General features: G+C 40.8%; 1 protein-coding gene across 4 annotated transcripts in view; it reads right to left on the reverse strand.

Annotated features, from left to right (window-relative positions):
- The window catches only part of LOC112669453 (uncharacterized), a 38,112-nt gene extending 16,728 nt beyond the window's left edge, over window positions 1–21,384 (reverse strand). Inside the window, exons 1-7 of one of the 4 annotated variants that reach the window (XM_035719551.2) lie at window positions 19,014–19,151; window positions 16,313–16,413; window positions 10,899–10,982; window positions 5,063–5,128; window positions 3,288–3,518; window positions 2,393–2,475; window positions 346–438 (exon numbers count right to left, since the gene is read on the reverse strand). In XM_035719551.2, the coding sequence (XP_035575444.1) occupies window positions 346–438; window positions 2,393–2,475; window positions 3,288–3,518; window positions 5,063–5,128; window positions 10,899–10,982; window positions 16,313–16,324 (569 nt within the window). In that variant the 5' untranslated portion in view covers window positions 16,325–16,413; window positions 19,014–19,151. Of the gene's footprint in view, window positions 1–345; window positions 439–2,392; window positions 2,476–3,287; window positions 3,519–5,062; window positions 5,129–10,898; window positions 10,983–16,312; window positions 16,414–19,013; window positions 19,152–21,101 lie in introns of those variants that run through there. The other 3 variants (XM_025462573.3, XM_025462572.3, XM_025462571.3) reach the window with 3 other exon arrangements.
- Between the last annotated feature and the right edge of the window lie 757 nt (window positions 21,385–22,141).

Raw genomic sequence — 22,141 nt, forward strand, 5'->3', positions numbered from 1 at the left:
AAATTTTGGGAGAGGGAACCATTAAAAGCAGAGTAACATAGTCAAAGTCAAGTTTCAAGAAAATTAATCCAGCTGCATTTAAAACAGATGAATTCATAATTGCATGACTCCAAAAATCATTTCATCTCTCTGGGCTTCCCTTTCATTATCAGATGTAGGAAGGTCCCCTCCATTCTGGGTAGTACTGTGATGCGTGGCATGGTCATGACAGGCTGCATGAAGCCCTGACATTTACTGATTGAACACAACTGAATGTAACTGCCCAAGGAGAGAGGAGAGAAGGCCCCAGTGCCTTGGAAAGAGTGTACCCCCCTGAGGCCCTGCTGGTCCTGGAGATGCTCTTACCAGTAGTCCAGTTTCAGAGGAACACCTTCTAAGCCACTGATCTGACAGTAAGGCTCCCAGTTGGAGAATTCACATAGCTGGATTTCACGGTTTCTGTTCAAAGATCAAGCACAATTGTAGTAAACTTAAATTCCCCACATCACTTTTACAGAATATTTTTTATATTTCACGGACTCCACCAAGTAGAGACACCTAGTCAGTGGAAACACCTGCCTTACTGAGCAACCCTTCTGGCTGAACCTGAGGTCTTCCTCCCTTGTTCTACCATTTGGGGATGTTTCTTCTGCCTGTTTCTAAACCAGCCTGGCCTATCCTTCTCCATCAGGAGGCTGGCACAGCTTTCAACAATATGAGCTCTGGATGCTAGTAGTTGAGGTGTCAGATCCCAGTTCATCGCTCAGTCCCCTCGTCTGTTAAATGTGGATCTCCTATCACTAGGAGAGTTGTGAGGATTGAATGAAAGGATGTGTGAGAAATTCATGAAAGTCATTAGTCCAGGATGTAGGACTTGCTAAGGGCTCAAAAATGTGAGCTGTTGTTTATTGCAGATACTAAAGATGGTAAGATCTGCAAAGTGGAGAGCTGAGACCTCTTTTAGAAACTAAGGGGTTAACTCAGTGCCCCCTAATTTCCCACCTTTCCAACCTGCACTCTTGACCCCATCTCTCCTGTGTTATCTTGTCTACCTTGGAGCTGACTGAGAGAAGAACAAGTTTGTGGGTATAAGAAACACAACTTACTGCTTTGATCTGTTGGCATAGAACAAATAGGGGTCACTCTCTAAATTCTAAGACTTGTCTTTTCTTCAGTGTGAATGTCTTTTTTTCTACCTCCTTTTCACCTGTCATACAGCGTGAGTGGTTCTCTGCCTCTAGGTGTCATAAATCTTGCCTTATCTTCTGATTTGTCATCTCAGGGAGTCTCTAGTAGGTTACTGTGCAATCTCTGAACTGCTATGTGTGCAAAATACACAATAATTAAATTCTTGAGCATGGTGTTTAAAACCATACTGGGCTGAATGTATATACCCAAGCTTGTTCCTTTTTAGTAGCTAATATTAATTATAATAATACATTTTAATATATTAACAAATATGTTTTAATTGTTAGATTCAATCTTAAACTGGATTGTATTTAATAGCCTCGATTATTTGAGGTTGGATTAACCATTGATTCATTAAAGTGGTTGAAGCCTAGGGAACCAGAGGCCTCTGGATGAGGCCAGGTAGAGAAGAGAAACCTCTAGCTTGGGGGTAGTCAGGGGGAGCCCCAGTAGGCAGGGTCATGGGAATCCCCTACAAGCTCTGCCCCTTCCCTTAGCCGTGCCTCCAGAGCCCTGTGGTTTGCAGCTTGACTCCTCAGTCTCCCAGCCCAGAATCACAATTCACACCTCTGCCCTCACACTTCCTCCCCTCCCCCACCCACCCACCCTGTGTCATGTTGAACTTTTTGCTTTGCTCTTGACTTAAAATTTTCCAAATTTCCCACACACCAAGCCGCACGCTCTTCTCCGTGGCCCATTAGTGAGGTTAACCAAGCAGCCTAGGATGGTGCCTGTTCATTTTCGTTGTGCTACCAAGATCAAAATCTTCAGGATCTTTCTTCCCAGGCTCAGGATCATTTTTCTGAGGTTCTTCAGCAGTGAGCATTATCTTTTTACTGTGGATTTTATTTTTTGAACAAAGATCTTTGGATTGAATTTTGGTGGATAATAAAATAGGAATATTATTTTGAATCTAAAATAAAATGTGCTAAAAGGTCACAAGACTGATTCTTTCCCCATCTGGCCCATACTTTCACTCTGGAAGTATTCCAAAACAGGGCCTCTGTTGGTGTTTGAGGCAATGACATCATTACAATGAACCAAACAAGGCCAGAACTTTGCAAAATAGTTTTGATTGTTATTAGGAGTTCTAGTATGTTTTAAAAAGGGCTTCATGACTTTTAAATACAACAAATGCATATGTGTCTGTGTAAGCTCACACATGGAAATGAATTTCATAACACAATGCCTGTTTACTTCCAATTGACGAGCTGCAGGCACTTACCTAGTCCCTATGATCAGTTTGTTGTACTGTGGCATGCCGATGACATCTGTCATCGACCTGGGCTTCCAACTCATGGACTTGTCCTAACATGTTAAAGAGTGGAAATAAACAAAAATATGCCTTTTTAATTATAAGACAGTTTGACAATGGGTATGCTTAAAATTATAGTTTTTTTAAAAATTAATATTCTTGAAGTTATAGTTTTTAAAAAATTAATATTCTCCTTCAAGTATAAAGAACTTGCTACATAGACTAGAAGAGCTACCTTTATTCCCTCTCTCTAGGGAAGGTTTATTTGGCAGCCTGAGGGATTTAGGATAGCTGTAACTTCTAGTATAGACGATAAGTTTCTGGAATGCTGAGATGGGTTTCTATGTCTGCAGTACCTAGCAGAGAGCCTCGGCTATGTCAGGGGCTCAACTATTGTTGAATGAGATAATAATAAAAAAATGACTTTAAAGACAGGATATATTCTGGAATCAGTCAGGCATTTTTATTCCTAAGTCTACTTCCCAAATGCCTTTTGCCTTCTGAATTTCTGATTGAAGAAGACAAACTTAGCATGGCTGCCTAAATTGAAATAATTATTAACAGGAAAAAAAACAACAGAAAATTTTCTTCCATTTGTCATTCATTAAGACATATGATAAATTACATGATGGAGTCATATGTAGTCCATTACTCCATCTGATTTGAGGAGCAAAATGAAGCATTATCTTGTACTACATATAGAGATCATATTTTATTTGCATTCTATAGACTAGCAAAAGGCAACATGAATATATTACATTCAAGGACACAATTTCTGTAATCATGCCACTTGAAGAGCAGTTTAAAATAGCAAATAAAATCAAACTGGAGCACTCAGCATCCTTATCAAATGAAAATCACATACAAAAACTCTCTTTCTTCTTTTCAACTTCAGCTGCAGGGACCAGAAATAAATCGCTCCATCTTCTCTGATCATGATTACGGTGTCGTCAGGCATAGAGAGAATGCGCAGCACGGGACCCCCATATGACAGCCCTTGCAGCGCAGCAGGCAGCTGGAAGGAAACCTCTTTCTCTTGGGCCAAAGCATCCACTTGCTCTGAATACTCTAGCTGCAAATACGTGCAGAAGCCATCCTGCAGGATAAAGGAAAATTCATTAAACATCTACAGGAACATCTATGTTCCTTTCTTTGAAAATTTCTCTCTACCATTAGAGTGTATGGATAATTCCTTCCCTGGACATGACATAATTATTAGTACTCACTAGTTCATTAGTATGCCAAAAGTGCAAGGGTCATAACTGGGATGTGCCTGTTCAGCTGGGGTTGGAAGTCTCTTACCCAGCTTGGGCTCCCTTCCCCATGCTCAGTCTCTCTCTCTCTCTAAAGAAGATGGTGGTAATCATGATGATGACAGTGGTGGCAGTGGCGGTGGTGGTGGTGGTGGTTGTGATTGACGGTATATTATGTTCCATGCAACATAGACCTTCCTTTCCATTCTCATGATAACTGAATGAGAAAGATGCTATTGTTCTTCCCTTTAACAAGTTTGAAAATCCAAGTTTTGAAAGATTGCATTGCTTGCCTAAGATCAAAAAACTAGCAAGTGGCTGGCCTGAGTCCTTATTGGTCAGACTGCACAGTTCTCACCCACCAGGATACATGCCTCATTTAGAATCTCAGCAGTAGGGATCCCTGGGTGGCGCAGCGGTTTGGCGCCTGCCTTTGGCCCAGAGCGCGATCCTGGAGACCCGGGATCGAATCCCACATCGGGCTCCCTGCATGGAGCCCGCTTCTCCCTCTGCCTGTGTCTCTGCCTCTCTCTCTCTCTCTCTCTGTGACTATCATGAATAAATAAATAAAATTAAAAAAAAAAAAAAAAGAATCTCAGCAGTATACCTAGGGAAAAGAAGCCTGAGATGAGAGGGATGGGGTGGGGGTACTGCAGAGTCTGGGAACATCTCTTCTCTCCACTTTCCCCAAAGCCCCACTTCATTAGAGCTTCCCCTTCTCTTCTCTGGAATCCTGATTTCCTATTCAAGTCAGATGACAATGTAAACACTTGCGTTTGATTTGGTTGGGGAATTGGCCCAGGGTCTGAAAAGAGGTGCCTTATTGCTCAAGTTGTCGTTTTAGAACTTAATTCATCCTGGAACAATAGAAGGGCACTGACAGACACAATGGCAGAGAATGTTTAAAGCCGATCTTTCAGCTCCTTATTATTCTACAGCTCAAATTGGGTAATATTAATAATGATGATGGTGATAATATTTGTTGAGAATTTACTTTGTGACTGACCCTGTTCTAAATACTTTACATGTGTTAACTGATCAGATTTTCATCAGGTGTTTTTTGCTCACAGAATTTCTTCCTCACTGGTGTTTGTTTCACTTTTGCTTTGGGATAAGGTGACAAATGCATCCTTTATTACCTGGTTTTAGGAAACCCTTCTTGGAACTTGCCTTAGCTATTGAAATCCCTCGTGAAACCATTCCAAGTATAATCTGCCATTACAAAATTTGAAAATTGTGAACATGCATATCCCCTTGGTTCAGTTTCAAGTTCACAAAAGCACTGAGGGCCACAGCGTACTCCACAAAGGAACAGGCTCAGAAGTAACATTTTATGTGTTTTCCTCACTAATTTCAAATTTGATTTAAAAAACATAACCCAACTTACCCATTGAATTCTGCCCATTGATTCATAGTCTATTTTCATGAAAAGTTGTTCTATTTGTTCAGTATTCTGGAAAGGAAAAAAATAAATCTACATATAGACCGCACAAGAGTAAACTCTTCACTAGGTTGTTAGGAGAGAAGATGCAAAAGGAGGAGAAATCTTAATTTTTCCAATTTATCAATTTCATATAAAAATGCATAATACTCAAAGATCTCTGGAATGCCTGCCCCAAAACATTAAGAGGACTAGGGCTGTTAGTTGGAAGTCAGTACGCTGACCCTAAAACTCTTTCCCCATGAGAGACTAGGGCTTCTAGAACTTCTGATTTTGAAATGAAGCCCTAATTAGCATGAGGGGATTTGTGTCTCTCAGTCTATGTGCTCCTAAGAGGTCTCACTCCACCCTAGTCAGTTCTAGCCAAAAGACTGGACTGTGTTTAGGGACCCCACTTTAGAAAACAGCAAAACATGTTCTGAGTACAACGGCTGAGTGGTAAGGATGTGCCCTTAGGTGTATCTTAAAACAAGAGGACATGCAAGTCGTGAAAATTATTTTTGAGCTTCTTAGAAAGATTATTCTATGAGAGGGAGAGTAGATTTCTTCTGTGTGTCTGTAGTAAGCAGATTATAAAATGGACTCAATGATCCCTGCCTCTTGGTATTCATGGCCTATGTAATCACCCCTTGAGTAATTTAGCTTGCTTGTTGACAATAGAATACCTAATGCAGAGGGTAATGCCATTTCTGTGATTACATTACATGAGATCCTAACTTTGGCCTTGCTTCACAGACTCTCTCCCTGTCCGGCTTTTTTTTTTTTTTTTTTAATTTATGATGGTCATACAGAGAGAGAGAGAGAGAGGCAGAGACACAGGCAGAGGGAGAAGCAGGCTCCATGCACCGGGAGCCCGACGTGGGATTCGATCCTGGGTCTCCAGGATCGCACCCTGGGCCAAAGGCAGGCACTAAACCACTGCGCCACCCAGGGATCCCCTCTCCCTGTCTGGCTTTGATGAGACAAGCTGCTCTGTTGTGAGCTGCCCTAAAGAGAGACCCACATGGCAAGGAATGGAGGGCAGCCTTTGGCCAACAGTCAGCAAGGAACTGAACCCTGGCACCAACAGTATGTGCTTGGAAGTAGATCCTTCCCCAGTCAAGCCTTCAGATGATATCCCAGTCAAAGCTACCACCTTTTTGCAGCCTCATGAGACTGGTTGTTTTAGGGTGTTAAGACACCCTAAAACAGAGAACCCACCTAAGCCTTGACTGGATTCCTAACTTATAAAAACAGTGAGAAATTAATATGCATTTGTTTTAAGCTACTAAGTTTGTGGTAATTTGTTTTAGTGGTAATTGTTATGGTAATTTCTTATTTCAAAAGAATAGAAATTGAGCTAATGGGTAGAATGTCAGGAAAGATCAATTTCAGCTCATTAAAGGGAGAAAAAGTATCTAAGTTCAGAAGCTCTGTAGCCTTGAAATGAGCTGCCTTGTAAGACATTGTGTTTTCTTTAGCTGAGGGTATTCAAGCTTATGTTGACTCATGGCTTGGCAGAGAAGAAAATTTGAACATTAAGGGGCTATATACTAAGTGACCTCTAAGGCCCTTTCAAACCCCAAGATTCCATAATCTAAGAAATATATGTAGAAGGTACCTTCAGAAATAGTAAGGTTATATGTCTCTTGAGGGAGTGAGATGTTGGGTTTTCTCTTATAAGTCCCAGGTGTGTTTGCCATTCTGTAGTAATGGCAGTAAAAGGGAGAAAATAAAATGATGCCTGGGGTTCAAAACACCAAGGCTTTGCTGTTTGTGAATCAACACTCAGTGCCAGTGTAGAAGTTGTGAGGAAAGGCCCTGGCTGTGGGTCTCAGCTCAGCTCCACTTCTCTCTAAGTCACACTCAGATGGAGACATATCACATTCCTGTGTGTGGCTGACAGTGCAGATTTCACCATGGCAACTAGACAATACCATGCACATAATACAAAACAAATGTCTTTGAAATGAATGTCCAAACAAACCAAAACACTCAGAGGGATGGCCTCAAGAAAATCATAGGGCCACAGATGGAACTAGAAATAGAAAGGGTCACCTTGTCACCATAAAGCAGAGCATGGGAAAGCTGTGGGTATGCCTGGGCATCTTGGAGCCCAGACAAAGTGCATCAGGCAAGGGTTATGCAGTATCCTAAGCCATGGCAAGACTTGACCCTCAGGCAGGGAGGGCATGGGCCATCAGATGGTCTCTCTTGGGTTGGGGGTGTCTATACACAAAAGGCTCTGCTCAAGGCACTGCCTTCTCAGTGTGATTATGTGGAATCCTGAAGGACATTGGACAACTTGCTCCACACATTGATTTACTCATGGAAGAAATACAGGTTTAGCACCAGTGGTATTCCAAGTCCTATGGTGACGCTGAGACCTCAGAGCTAAAAGATGTATTACTTGCCCTCACAGTGTTCACCATATCTTGGGGTCACAAACCAGCAAAGTGTGTAATACAAAATGATTAGTTCTATTCTATAGGTAACTACAGACCACTCTCAGGTTAAAAGGAGAAGCCTATATTAATTTCTAGGAAAGTTAGGACAGACCCCTTTGAGTCCATGATGGCTGCACTGCCTTAAAATCATTCATTCATTCAACATCTATTGGGGAGCTGCATGTGCCACACATGCTGCTAGATTCTGGGAATATAAAAAAAAATTCGAATTCAGAGAGAGTCATTACTTAAGCAAAATGGGGGAGGAGAGCATTCTAGGCAAAGGGAACAATACATATAAAGGTACAAAATAAGAAAATAGAGCATTACTTTCTCTGCTCTTCCCCAAGATCAAGGGTTTGGTGAACTTTGGGACTAAGACTCCTGTTCCTTTAGATGCCACCTCTGTCTAAAGTGCTCACCCTATACATTGCCCTCTTCCTAAATGTTCTTTTTAGTGCCTCCTCCCCTTTTTGGCATTGAATTTTGAATAAGTCAACATTTCCTAGAAAGAGCAAGAGAGATACTTACTGGTTTTTAGCCAGTACTAGAATATGAAACCCTAGAATAGTGGAGAAGACACAGGTTGTTCCTCTTAGCCATTCTTCCTTACTAAAGAACACACAGCTTCTAACTAGATATATGCCTTCTCAGAAAAAAAGACTACATTTACCTGTCAACCTTTGCAGCTAGATATGACGCATGACTAATTTCTGACTAAAAAGTTAAAAATGTCACAAGCAGCTTCTGGGAATTGTCCTTGAAAGGAAAGAGTGGATCTCTGTTTGCCCTTTATCCCTTCCTGCTGCCTGGAATGAGAACATGTTGGCTAAAGTCCAAGTAGTCATCTTGAACCATGAAGAGGAATCCGTGTGCTGAAGGTAGGAGAGCAGCAAAGCAGGATAAGTCTGTCCTGATAATTTCATGTAGCCCTTTGACCACCTGACTTTCTACATGAGAGAGAAAAAAACTTTATCTTGCTTCAGTCTTGGTGGCTTAGCATTTTCTGTCCATTTGTAGGTGAACCTAATCTTAACTGACTTATTAAGCATTAGTTCCAGTCCAGATTTCGAATCCCACATGCTTTCCTAGTAGCTGAGGGGCTTCAGGCAAGTTATTCAGACTCTCTAAACTTCTGTCTTTTCAGGTACAAAATAAGAATAAAAATGCCTTCAAAATGAAGCCATTCTGATATTGTGGAAGCTAATGAAATAAAATATGTAAAGAACCTAAGACAGTGTGGTCACATTATCAAAAATCTATTGTTTGCTGAATAAGTGAAGAAAGACATGGTTTCATGGTTCCTCAGTGGTGTACTGGATGAAATGAAGCTTACTACAAATGGTCGCAAATAATCTGATCCTTTTCCTACATTCCTTTGCATGCATTCCCCTAGATGTATGTAACAGGCATCATGTTGGCTCTTGCTTTTGTGCTTCTAGGAATGCTGTTCCCTCTTCTCAAAGGCCTGCCTATCTGTCCCTCCTTTATGGAGCGATTCCCTTTGTCCCTCAAAACTCAGGTCAAGATTTATCTCCTTCAGGCCTGACTTCCTGGTCTAGTAGACCTGCCCCCATGGCACCCATGTTTAATTCTAGAGTGGCTCTAGTCCATATCTTGACTGACTGTGTGCCGCAGGGGCTAAAACAAAGCCCCTTAGTAAATAGATACTAAGTGAATATTGTCCCAGTAAAGATGTATTGAATGAATGTATGAGTGAGTGAATGAATGAATGAATGAGTGAATGAATGAATAAGAGGATAGGGGAATGAGTGGTTAACTAGGCAGACAAGTATTCTAAAAATATGAATAATTAGACTGCTTTGGTTAAAAAGATCTAGAATGTTGGTAAAACACCCAATAATTTATCCATTTAAAACACTCCTTTCTCTTCCCAACAGAAGTTCTTTGTATAGTATTGCACAAATAGAGGAAAACTGTTTAAAAATAGGTTCCAATTAATGATCATTTCTCATTGTAGAAGAAATTTTAAACACATCTAAACTTCTACTGTTGCCATTGAAACTCTGGGCTTTGCACTTAGAAGGAGTATGTTTTTGTTCAAATTTCAGATCAAAGAGATTTACCTCGATTGTTTTTATATAATTTAAGATGTAATCAGAAAACTTTAGCAAGTAGTGCTTTCAGAACTTCTCCTTTTATATGTATTTTATCTGAGGAATATAACCTTATTTATTACTGTGGACTGAATGTATCCCCCACACCCCAATTCATATGTTGAAGTCTTAATGCTTGATGTGATGATATTAGGAGGTGGGGCCTGTAGGAGGTGCTTAGGTCATGAGGATGGAGACTTTGTGAATGATATCTGTGCTCTTATGGAAGAGATCCCACAGAGTTCCCAAGTCCCTTCTGCCACATGAGAACATAAGAAGATGTCTACAACCTGGAAGACAGCCCTCATCTGACCCTGATCTCAGACTTCCAGCCTCTAGAACTGTGAGGAATAAATGTTTGTTATTTATAAGCCACCCAGTTTGTGGTATTTTGTTATAGGAGCCTGAATGGCCATTCATTAAGATTTCATATTCTGAGCTAACAACTGGGCTAACCAATACAGCAGAGGGAATGTTTAAATTCAGCATATTGGGTGTGGAAAGGATGTCTACACTCTTTGGAAACAACAGATATGCAGATCTTCCTCAACTTTTGATGTGGTATTTCCTGACAATCCCATCATAAATTGAAAATAACATAAGTGGAAAATGCATTTGATACACCTAACCAACCAAACATCATAGCTTAGCCTAGCCCACCTTAAACGTGAACACTTTTATATTAGTCTCCAGTTGGGCAAAATTATCTAACACAAAGTCAATTTTATAATTGAATACTATACTGAAAGTGACAAACAGAATAGTTGCCTATGTAGAGAATGGTTGTCAGTGTATTGTCAGCTGTTGACCCTTGTGAAACATGGTTGACTGGGTGCTGTAGCTGCTGCCTAGCCTCATGAGAGAGGATCAGACTGCATATTGCTAGCCCTGGAGAAAAATAAAAAGTCAAAGTATGGTTTCCACTAACCATCTAACACCCTCTTAAAGTCAAACCATCATAAGTTGAGGACTGTCTAAGAAATAATTAGTGATGGAACAAGAGCCTTTCTCTTCTTTTCAATACAAGTCTCTAAATATCTTGTTGGTCTAGGGTCTTTTAAGTAATTTAAAAATATTTTCCCAAATAAACTGTTCTTTGAATTAGGTAGACATTAGCAGAAATCACAGGTCAGAACTGAGAGTGATCTTACTGATAGAACATCAAGCTTAACTAGTTCATTCAGGTAAAGTTTTAACTTGGTTGGTTTCAATGATCCAACATTTATAAAATCCATTTACTTTATTTTGTGACCTCATACTCTGCTGCATTATGCATTTAAAAGTTTCCATGTCCAGCAGCTGTCTTCCTCTCTTTTCATACTCCTAAGAGGAAAAAAGAATAATTAATGATGAACATAGCTGCATTTTGTTTAGTCTAGGAGCAAGAGCCCAAAGGATTGAATGTCTAATTACACTTACTTAAACCCTGTCAACTTCTAACATGGTATCCCTTTTGTTCATTTCTCTGATGCATTCATAATTTGTTTCTAATTCCATTAAGAAATTACAATTAAAGTGAATTTATTCTTCATTGCTATTTTATAGGAATTAAAAGGGTTGTACTTTTCCCTGAAAAATTAACCATTAAAGAGAGACTTAAATTACACAGATGAATATTTAGAAAGCTCACCTGGTCAATTCCTACCTGAAAGAGTACACTTAAGTTTTGTAGCTCTTCTAGGGTAACTTGATGTTCGATCTCATAAAAAAGAAAAAATTTTTTAACATATAGTACTAATGATAATGTCCATAAAATGCAAGTTCTGGAAACCCATAATTTCTCTCTTTATGAGAGGCCAGTGAAATAGCTGAGCCTCTCAGTATAACACTTAGGATATTCCAACCCTCATTTTCCTCATTTCTATTCCAATTCAACTGACTCCTCAGTTCTCAAGTCTGGAGAAAGGTTGTTTGGATGAGCCTGGAAAGAAGGAAGAGGTGGTGAGGTAGTAGAGGGAAAGGAAAAGATAAACACAGACTTACAAGGACTAGACGGAAATGGGAAAAGGGAGACTGAAAATATTTTGCTACATCATATCCCAAAGATCCTCTCTTTCCTGTCAGGCAACCTGTGCATTAGACTTATCTTCTGCCAAATCCTCTGCATCTCTCCCCCACCCCACCCTATCCCATTCCATCTCACACCAGGCTGAATCAGGAGGAGGTCTAGCGAGAGGTAGTCTGGGATCTCTCTTTCTAGGCTACATTTTCTGAAGCTATGCTTGAAGTTCTTGATATTAGGGAAATGGGCTTTTAGTCACCTGTCCTTATCTCAATAAATAGAGACTATAGGATTCCTCCTCTTACCTCCATCTCTGAGCTACTATCGCAACAATTTGGCTTTCTTTCATTGTTGAAAATCTTTAAACTTTTGGCTTGGAATGAATGAATAAATGCTGACCAGTGGGTAAAGCCAAGTTAAGCTCTGGGTTCTTGCACCATCTCATAAGGCTTAAGGAAGATAGCAAAGGATGGAACTGACTATTTCCCCAATAGGATCATTCTCTGAAATCACTATGACCAGCCTCCAAGCTTCCAAGATGTTGTCCTTTACCATAAAACTCAGACACCAAAGCCATTGAGAGACCCATCATTTTATAAAATTGAAGTACCTTTCAAAAGACAGAATTTGTCTTGAATCATCCCATAATTATTTTTTATTTGCTTTCATCAAAAAACAAAATTGGAAACCTAGCTCTAGAATGGGAAAACACTCCACCTGAAGATTCTAGTTAAAATTTCCCTGTAGGGCTTTTCTGGCAAGGCCTGAACCCAAAAGGTGATATCAAACAGCTGACTGAGGTAATGATCTCAATAGTATGAAAGATGATTCCATCACACTGAGGGACCATTTCACTTACCCAACAAAAGTTATGACCCCTGAATGAATTCCAAATCAGCTTGGACCAAACCTCCAGATCCAAAAAAGTAGATGAGAGTTTACCAGGCTTACACAAAATGTATATGAGAAAAATGTACACGAATCTGAGGCCTGACAAGGTGGCATCTCTAAGAGTATGTGACTTCACTTCCTGCACCCTAGATGTGAATTCCAGGGGGGTGAAACAATTTTTTAAAGAATTTGAAAATTATTTTCCTTAAGACTGAAAAATTATAGGGAAGACATGCTATTATTTTTTCCATTTTTTCCATTGCATTTATCTGAGCCTTATGATTTTATTTTATTATTATTATTTTTAAAGATTTTATTTTATTTTTTTTATTTATTCATGAGAGACACAGCGAGAGCGAAAGGCAGAGACACAGGCAGAGGAGAAGCAGGCTCCATGCAGGGAGCCTGATGTGGGACTCGATCCGGGGTCTCCAGGATCACGCCCTGCGCCACTGGGGCTGCCCTGAGCCTTATGATTTTAAATATAAATACTTTAGGAGCCTATATGTTACATAAAATATTTATATTCCTCAACCAACAAAATGACTTTAGATTTGTACAAGGCAATCACAACATTGCATATATCTTATCCTTCTGTCTGTCTTTCCACTGCCCCGATACCTCTTCCTCTTAGCTTCAAAATTTCCAAAAATCTATACTGTGTAATTATTTGTCCGCTAACCCCCTTATTACATGGCCTTTGACCTTTCTCTACTTCCATTACTGAAAGAGAATAAACAACAAAAAAATTGCCCTACCTCCCAGGAGGGGGCTCCCCAATCCAGAAAGAGACTAGCTCATCTCTCAATAAATTTACTAGAAATGCTGCTGAGAGAATAGCGTGAACGCCATCATTAATAGTAGTAATGAAGGGCATGAAATCTACAGCTGGAGTGATTATACAATTTATAAAGGGCTTTATGGTCATTTTTATTTAAGTGTAAAATGTAACCAAAAAACCTCGCATTCTCCCCAGGGCCATCCCTCTATCCCCAGCAAATATTCTATCCCTCCCTGCTTCATCCTACACTCATGACACTCATACAGCCTTCCGATCTTATGAGGTTTACTCTTTGTTATCCTGGTCATTCTATTCCATCCTAGCTACAAACGCAGATTTTCCTGGATCCCCTTCTCCCACTTCCCACAAAAATAAGGAAAGGTATGAAAGGTAAGTATTTTTCAGCACTGCAGTACAAAACTATGTTAACTAAATCTCCATCGCACTTAAGAAAACAGTTCTTAAATCTCACAGACCTCATCAAATTTTCATATGTCATGACGGAAATTGAAAATCCAATGATCATTAGCCAACTTCTTTTGAAAAGGCGCAATATAAATACATTTTGGAAAAACACGGCTACAAAACAGAGCCATTATTGTGCTTTTCCTTGAAAATATAAATCAGGCCTTCACATAATTGCATGTTTTTAAAGCAAATTTGGAACACAAAGCAGAGAAAACATATGTCCCTTCTGGGTACTCCTGTGCTTGGCAGAGCTTGAAAATTCGTAACTGCCATCGACAGCAAGTCACATTGTATCACTAAAAAGCTTGAATGACTTGTTTTCCTACAAATAAAAACAGGGAAAAAAGCCTATTTTATTTCCAAACTATCATAGCTATAGTGACAACCATAAATAATTCAGTCTACAATTGTGGAGTCAAATTTTAAAGATATTATCTATTGCCCAGCAATGCATTTTGCTTCACTCAAATACAATTTCATAGAAAATTACCTGGATAATTCTCTAATATCCTATATTAGAGGGGATTCATGGAGCTATGATTTTGCTTGTCCTTACATTGCAGTCTCCCCAAAGCAAGTGGTTTTTATGATTAGAGTGGTTTTCCCATAAGGATTCATTTGCCTGCTGGTTGCTGATTTGCATTGCAGATGAGGTCTCCTATTGTTACAGCCTAACATCTCTTCTTCTCACTGTAAGAGTCTCCTCAGTCAGGATGGTTTAGAGGTAATTTTACATCTACGACGAGGGAATTGACTAATTAATCGAATAAAGTATCCTTTTGAAAAATCTGTTCCTTGAGCGGCTGCCTCTATAGCTTCAGAAAATAGATATGATCCTGTGGTCTTAAGATTCTAAAAGAGAAAATAACTCCAGAGGCTTTGGGGAGTTCCACGGGTTGAAATTTAGGAGATCCCGTGGCAGATTGTCCTGATGAAGAGGAAAAGGGGCAGGCTACAGGGAGTTCTGCAGTGAACCTAGATGGTGAAAACATTTGTGTGCAAAAGAATCATAGCATAACCTAGGAAGAAGAGAAAAAAAGGGGAGGGGAGGGGGGCCTGGGTGACTATCCCAGGGACTCTCAGACTCACCCTTAGCCACTGCTTTAAAATAAATGGTCTTTTTAGCGATATTAGAAGCAGGAAGATTAAAAGAGCAGCTTCAATTTTTAAATAATTATTGCAGCCTTAGGCAGCACTGCCACTACCATCCAATCTTTATGGAGTGTATCATGAGCTGACCACTGGGTATTTTATCTGCATGTTTCCATTAATCTTCACAACTCTGTAAATGAAATATTATTATGATCCCTATCTTAAATATCAGGAAACTGAGGCACAGAGAGGTCAATGAACTTTCCCAGCTTTGCACAACTAGCAACCGCTGGAACTAGGATCCTAACACAGGCTCTCTGTGCTGCTGACCAAGTCACCTACTGCCCAGCTCAGTGTTTTCCTGCCCAGTCTCTGCCTGAGGTCCTGACCGGCTCCTGAGAGAACACAAATGTGGAAGCACGTGACTTCAAAACCTTATCCTGGGGCACCTTGGTGGCTCAGTCAGTTGGGCATCTGCCTTCTGCTTGGGTCGTGGTCCCAGGATCCTGGGATTGAGTCCCACATTAGGCTTCCTGCTTAGTGGGGAGTCTGTTTCTTCCTCTCCCTCTGCACCTCCCCACTACTCATGCAGTCTTTGTAGATCTCTCTCTTTCAAATAAATAAATAAATAAATAAATAAATAAATAAATAAAATATTTTTAAAAATAAAAGACCTATACTGTTCACTATCATTCCTGTCCCTCCTCTGGAGAGTCTAAAAATCACAGTGGATTATTTCAGTGCAAGTTGCTAGTACCTTAAATATGATCCTCAAATTCCCCTTCACTTGGAGGTATTCTTAGTTTCTTATTTTGGTTATGGTTAGATGTTACGTGGTCAAAAGTATGGTGACATTGGAAGCGTCAACTCCTCTCCCTTGCCTCAGTGACTATTAAAGACTTCCCACCATGGGCAGATTTTACAGCTTATGTAAGCTTTTAAAAGGATCCAAATTTGTTGCAAGGAGCACCCCAAGCATTTCCCAGCGTGCTTCTCTAAATTAATCTAAAATGAGTACATTGCTGCTTTTCCAGCTGCTTGGGTAGATTCTATGGCCTCCTAGTACTTTAGAGAGAGGGGAGAGAGAAAGAGAAACACTTCTTTCAGTCTTCCCAGGTAAGTAGGACAAAGCTGACCTTGCGTATGTATTCTGATCAATAATAGTAATCAAGTCCTGTGTTAAGGAGAATTCTGAGGCAATATTCACTCTTGGCACAGAGAAGCCAGGATGCATTCACTCCATCTGCCATGAGTACTGGAAGGAAGAGTGAGACTGAAGGAACACATCTGTACCATGAGCAGGACAACCAGGAGAAGAGACCACGAAGGACTGAGCTTGAAGGCATCTGAGTACCCATGTGGTCATACCCCTTCCTTTACAGTTGGGGAACTGAGGACCAGAGAAGATAAGTAACTTACCCAAGGCCACATCAGTATCAAGACTGGAAGTCTGGTTTCCTTCTACAATGCACATGGGATAACACTTCCCGCTGCTGGAACAAGGTGACTGGAAGTTTCTCCTTGAACCAAGTGCAGAGTTAGAAGGACAGGGATGTTCCCACTTGTTATCAGAGCCTCTCTGGAGCTTTCCTCATGCCATCTCTCCTCACTGTCCTTCACTGCAGCCCTGCCTTACCAGGAGATGCCAGGTCCTTAACTCATACCGTATGCCCCCTTTTTGTCTGTCTCCTGAGGGCACTTCCTTGCCTACCACCTGTAACTCTTCTACCTGTTAGCCTGCAAAGGGAAGAGAGGCTCCTGCCATGCCCTCTGGAGTTCTAGACACTGACAGTTGAGAATCAAGATCAGAAAAGGAATGACCTATAGTCTGGGATAGAATCAATCAAAGCAAATCCAACTTCATCGCTCATTGTTGTGGCAAACTATAAAAATGGCCCATGTTCTTTGCCAAGTTACAATTCCTTCTCATTTTGTCTCGAGGTTTGGCTCAGTGACTTGTTTTAGTCAATGGAAAATTAGAAAACATGATACAAATGGAGGCTTAAAAAGTGTTTGCACAAGTCCTTTGGTTCCTGCCATCAACATGAGGACATGCCAAGTCTAATCTGTTAGAAGATGAGACACACTCATCTCAAATTGCCCCAGTCATCCCAGCCACTCAGATCTTAGATCAGCTGATAACCTACTGGTTTCCAAACATGTGAGCCAGCCAGTCACGATGAACAGAGCTGTCTAGCTGACTCTGCGAGTATGTGAGAAACCAATGCTTGGTGTTGGATGCCACTGAGATTTTGTGTTGTTTGCTATGCAATCTCATTATGGCAACAGATGACTGATGTACTGTCGCTTATGTATTGGTTGGGGTTCTACCACAGGCAAGTATGCCTGAAATATCAGCCCTTCCAATGTTAGATACTGTACATCATAACTTTTAAACTTTTTTTGATATAGCATATATGCTATCAATTATATATGTATATATATATATACACACTCACAATTTTGTGAAATTTTATATTTTTATATATAATTTATAGCATGCATGTGTGTATATGTATGTTTAACAGATTTCTCACTGAGGACTGTGATATCAAAGAAAGTTTGAAAGTCATGATTGTGAAATTACATTTAAAAATATATATTTAGGGATCCCTGGGTGGCGCAGCGGTTTGGCGCCTGCCTTTGGCCCAGGGCGCGATCCTGGAGACCCGGGATCGAATCCCACATCAGGCTCCCGGTGCATGGAGCCTGCTTCTCCCTCTGCCTATGTCTCTGCCTCTCTCTCTCTCTCTCTCTGGGACTATCATAAATAAATAAAAATTAAAAAAAAATAAAATAAAATAAAAATATATATTTAATTTATATGACAGGGAAATAGAGAGAGAAAGAGAGCGTGAGAGTGGGGAGAGGCAGAGGGAGAAAGAGAAGCAGAGCTTGATCCCAGGACCCCGGGATCATGACCTGAGCCCAAGGCAGACACTTAACTGACTAAGCTGCCCAGGAGCCCCTACCTTTAATATATGTGATATACTCTACTTCTTATTCTATTCTATTTCCCTTTTTTCTCCCCCCAAATTGTGCTTATCATCTGCCAAACTGATTTCATGACCCACTAGAAGGCCAGGGCCTGCAGTCTGAAAACCTTGAGCTTCTGTGCCACAAACTTTCTCATGTTAACAAATGGGATTCATTCATTTTTGTGTTCTCATATCCTTCTTGGGAATGGGCACAAACAAGCACTCAACAAATGTTTGTTGAATTCGATTAAATTGAGGGAAGCTTACAGCTACAATATTTACTGGTTTGCATTTTTAATCCTTGTCTGCTGATTTTATCTTATCTCCCAAGATTTCAGGGACATGACAATTACTGTTCCCCCAGCTCCACTTCTAGATTCAGTGGAAACCAATTATGAGTCACTATTCACACACAGCTCCACCAAGTTAAAGAATCTTTTCTAACCGGTGCCCTGTCTACCTACTTTCAGTAACAGACCAGTCTGTGGAAGTGATGATCCCACCCTGAGCCTGTGCAGATGGACACGTGATGTTGAGAAGGTGAGGGATGGGTACTATATCATATCTATCATCACTTCTCTGCATCAAGCATGGTGTCTGGCAGAGTAGGTGCTCAAAAAATACCTATTCAGCTGAATCTAATTTACCTCATCCCTCTGAGGCCTGGTTTCTTTCTGTATAAAGGAAAGGAAATTGATCAGGTTCTTTCCAGGCTTAAAAGCCAGGTTCTAAGTAGTCTGACCAAATCTGAGTGTATACATAGGTGGAACGAGCAACTACCTATATACTGTGCCTTAACTGTGTCAAGAAGAGCCCTACCACGCTGACAGATGCTCTACTTCCTGAATAATGTTGGAGTCCAGCCAGAGCTTTCTTTTCCACATTAAGTTACTCAGCCTAACTAAAGTACAAAAACTTCTGCAAAGGTAAATTTAAGCTATTATCAGGCTAAAAGACCAAATAAGAAAGAAATTACTAGGTCTTTCCCCGAGAGTAGGCCTTGAGAGAAGGATGAGTATTATATGAAGCAGTGGGCCTAGGGTTGTACAGGAACAAGGCTGGAGCCCTCTAAGATTAAATAAGTCTGGAGATAGTGATGATAAACTTGAACTAGCCCACAATGGGCCGGCCCTGTTGCCTACCGTCTTCCCTCGGCTCTTCCTCACTGGCTGTCAGCACGGAAGTTAGTGGCGGTGCTGAAAAAGTCTTCATCTCCTATATCCAAAGCCAGTATTCTACTCTATGAGCAACTCTCACTCTTGCAGTTTCTGACACAAACTAAAAATAGCTGCTGTGTGCTTGTTTTCCCACAGCTGATTCAAATATGTGCCACTTAGACCAGCCCTTTTTTACTTTGAAGTGGCTTCAACCCACACCCTCCTGCATAGCCTTGATTCTGCACCATCCCACACATACTTCATGCCAGGAGTTTCAGATCCTGTCACTATTCTGAGATGGCAACAGGAGCCTCAGGCCTCAGAGATCCCCTGCCAAACACAGTCCAGTCACAAACGTGTAGCCAGCATAACTGAAGTGTCCAAACCGGTTAACTCAATTAGGAAAGGATGAAAACCCAGGCTGGCCGCAATCAGTAAAAAATTCACCCTCAAAGTGCCCAGGTGGCTCAGTTGGGTTGAGTGTCCAATTCTTTATTTTGACTCGAGTCATGATATCAGGATCATAAGATGGAGTGCCAGCCACAACCAGTAAGAAGCCTGCTTAAGATTCTCTCTCTCTCCCTGTGGCCTGCCCTCTCCTCCAAAACCACCTCACCCTCGACCACAACATGCCCCACACAGCTCTGCCATTCTCTGACAATGACCAAAACCTCCTTTAACTATGGTTGACTGAACAAGAGTCTGATGGGCAAAGTAAAGGTAGGAGTAGAACCTACACGGGAGCCACCAGTTTCAGACTTTTAGAACTGCCACTCATTTTCCATCACGAGTCAATGCACACTCAGAAAACGAAGGTTCCACAAAACACTACTTGTACTTGTTCTGCTACACTCTGGTATACCTCCTGTCTCTCTCTCTCTCTCTCTCTCTCTCTCTTTTTTTTTTTAGTTTCCAGTCATATTCCAGTAAATTACTCTCCTGACCCATTAACTGATCTCACCCATACTATGAAGATCCTGTCCTGAGGAAAGCTCCCTTTAATATATTAGCTGCATGGGTCATAAAGGCAAAAATAAAATTAAAATTTTAACTCCTCATGATCCACTTACACCCGCACTGTCCTGTAATCCCATTTCTGCTTCTTTGACCTTGTGTACCTCAATCAGTTGTGTGTCATGGCTTGTGCTATTTCCTCCATGTGGGGTGGCCTCTACTTCATCCAACCTCAGAAAAAACTCCTAGTCATCCTTGAAGACCCATCTCTAATGCCACTTCCTCCATGAAGCCTTCCTTGTCATCTCTCTGTCTCCTCATTACGAGTGAGTCTTTTGTCTACAAATCTTCCTCTCTTAGTGAGCTCCTACTTCAAAAATTAGCCATGAGTCAATCATCAGCTGTACAGATTTTTGTCATTTTTGTGTTATATACTTAATATGTTTCTTTAAATAGACTTGTTTATCTTACATGCTACCTTCTTTAGCCACATTCTAAACAATAATAATTATGAAATAATAGGTTTGATGTGCTTGTTAGATTTCAAGTGCACATTTACATAAATATTTGCTATTACTGCAATTTTTAAAATCTTATCCTAATACCATTTCCTTGAGGAAAAACTGTGCTAGTTGTATAAAGTCTTGAGAGACTATATTTTGTGTAAGCTTGAGTTTTCTCTAGGGCTCAGTGCATGATATCACTCCATAATCGTTTGCCGAATTGAAATCAAGTAAAATGGATTAAATGGAATTTATTCACACCCTTAACATATTAGCAGGAATCTGATTTATCTGAAGAGGTAATTGTGACCTTGAAAAGCAAAGAATGATATTGGAAAGGAACCGGACATTTTTAAAAAAGTGTTGAAAGACATGGAAAGGAGAGAGAAGAAGTATGGTGAAACTGGCCTAGTGGTTTACAGGAGAGGCTCTGGGAGGTGCATGCATTAGGGAGGGAGCAGCAAACACAAGAATGGGACCTTCTATGGGGAGAGCCCACAGCACAACTAGTATGAAGGCTGGCTTAAAATTGGGTTATTGGCCATGGACCCTAGGGGATTCCAGCCAAGTCCCAGAGACTTGCATGGCCCACGAAGGTGTGGTTCTACTTCCTTACCTTCTCCGCCCTCAGGCTCCCAGCCAGGTCCACATGGTGTGGTGGTGTCCTCCCCTGAGCCAGATCCTCCATTCCGATGGAGTGGCTGCGCATCTGCCTAGTCAGGCAGGCCCGAAGCAGCCAGGCGTGGGGGGTCGGCCCTTGGCAGCCCCTGCTCCAGTGAAGACTGAGATCCAGCAGGGCAAGTCTGGGCTCTGAGCATTACTGGCTCTCCCAGGATGGCTGCTACATCCAGGATGCTGTCCAGACCCCACCCCAGAACACAGTCATGTTAGGGGTCCCAGTAAGGAGACCAGGTCTCACTCCATCTCCATTGCCCATGACCCCACATGCAGTTGCATTGTGAGCCGTCTAATCTAGGAGGGGACACCAAAAGTAGGAAATGACTTTGGGGGGCGAGGGGTGGAGGCAGGATCTCTACCTTGACTGACCAAGATGGAAGCAGATATTGGAGCCCTTCCCACTCTGCTTTAAGGAAGAAAGAATAAAAAAGAAAAGAAAAGAAAGAAAAGAAAAGAAAGAAAAGAAAAGAAAAGAAAGAAAAGAAAAGAAAAGAAAAGAAAAGAAAAGAAAGAAAAGAAAAGAAAAGAAAAGGAAAAAAGGAGATCCTGATCTAAGCCTAGAACTATTAGTTTCTTAAATATTTTCAGTTCTGAACAGACAATATAACAAGTAAGCAGTAAACTATTAAGACAAAATCCATAGAAGTTAAGGATTATAATTAAATAAAGCCTACAACAAAGTGAATCTGTCATGATAATTTTCATTGTAGTGGGTGGTAATTAGATAAAAATGACAAGTTGTTTAAGCAATAATCCTAATTACTATTAATTTTACAAGAGTGTTATGGGGGCTGCTCAAGAAAACCCCCAAGGGTGCCTGAGATTGCTGCTTTTTTAAGTATTTCCATCTTAAGGAAACAGAGGCAATAATAGATCCTAGACTTTTTTTCATAAGTACTGTGCCCTTTTGTATTTATACTTGGAGAGAGTAGCACTTACTAGTCCCTTACTTAAACTCCCTGTTTAAAGTTCCTGCTT

The sequence above is a fragment of the Canis lupus genome, chromosome 25 (assembly GCF_003254725.2).
Source record: "Canis lupus dingo isolate Sandy chromosome 25, ASM325472v2, whole genome shotgun sequence".
Classification (NCBI taxonomy): Eukaryota; Metazoa; Chordata; class Mammalia; order Carnivora; family Canidae; genus Canis; species Canis lupus.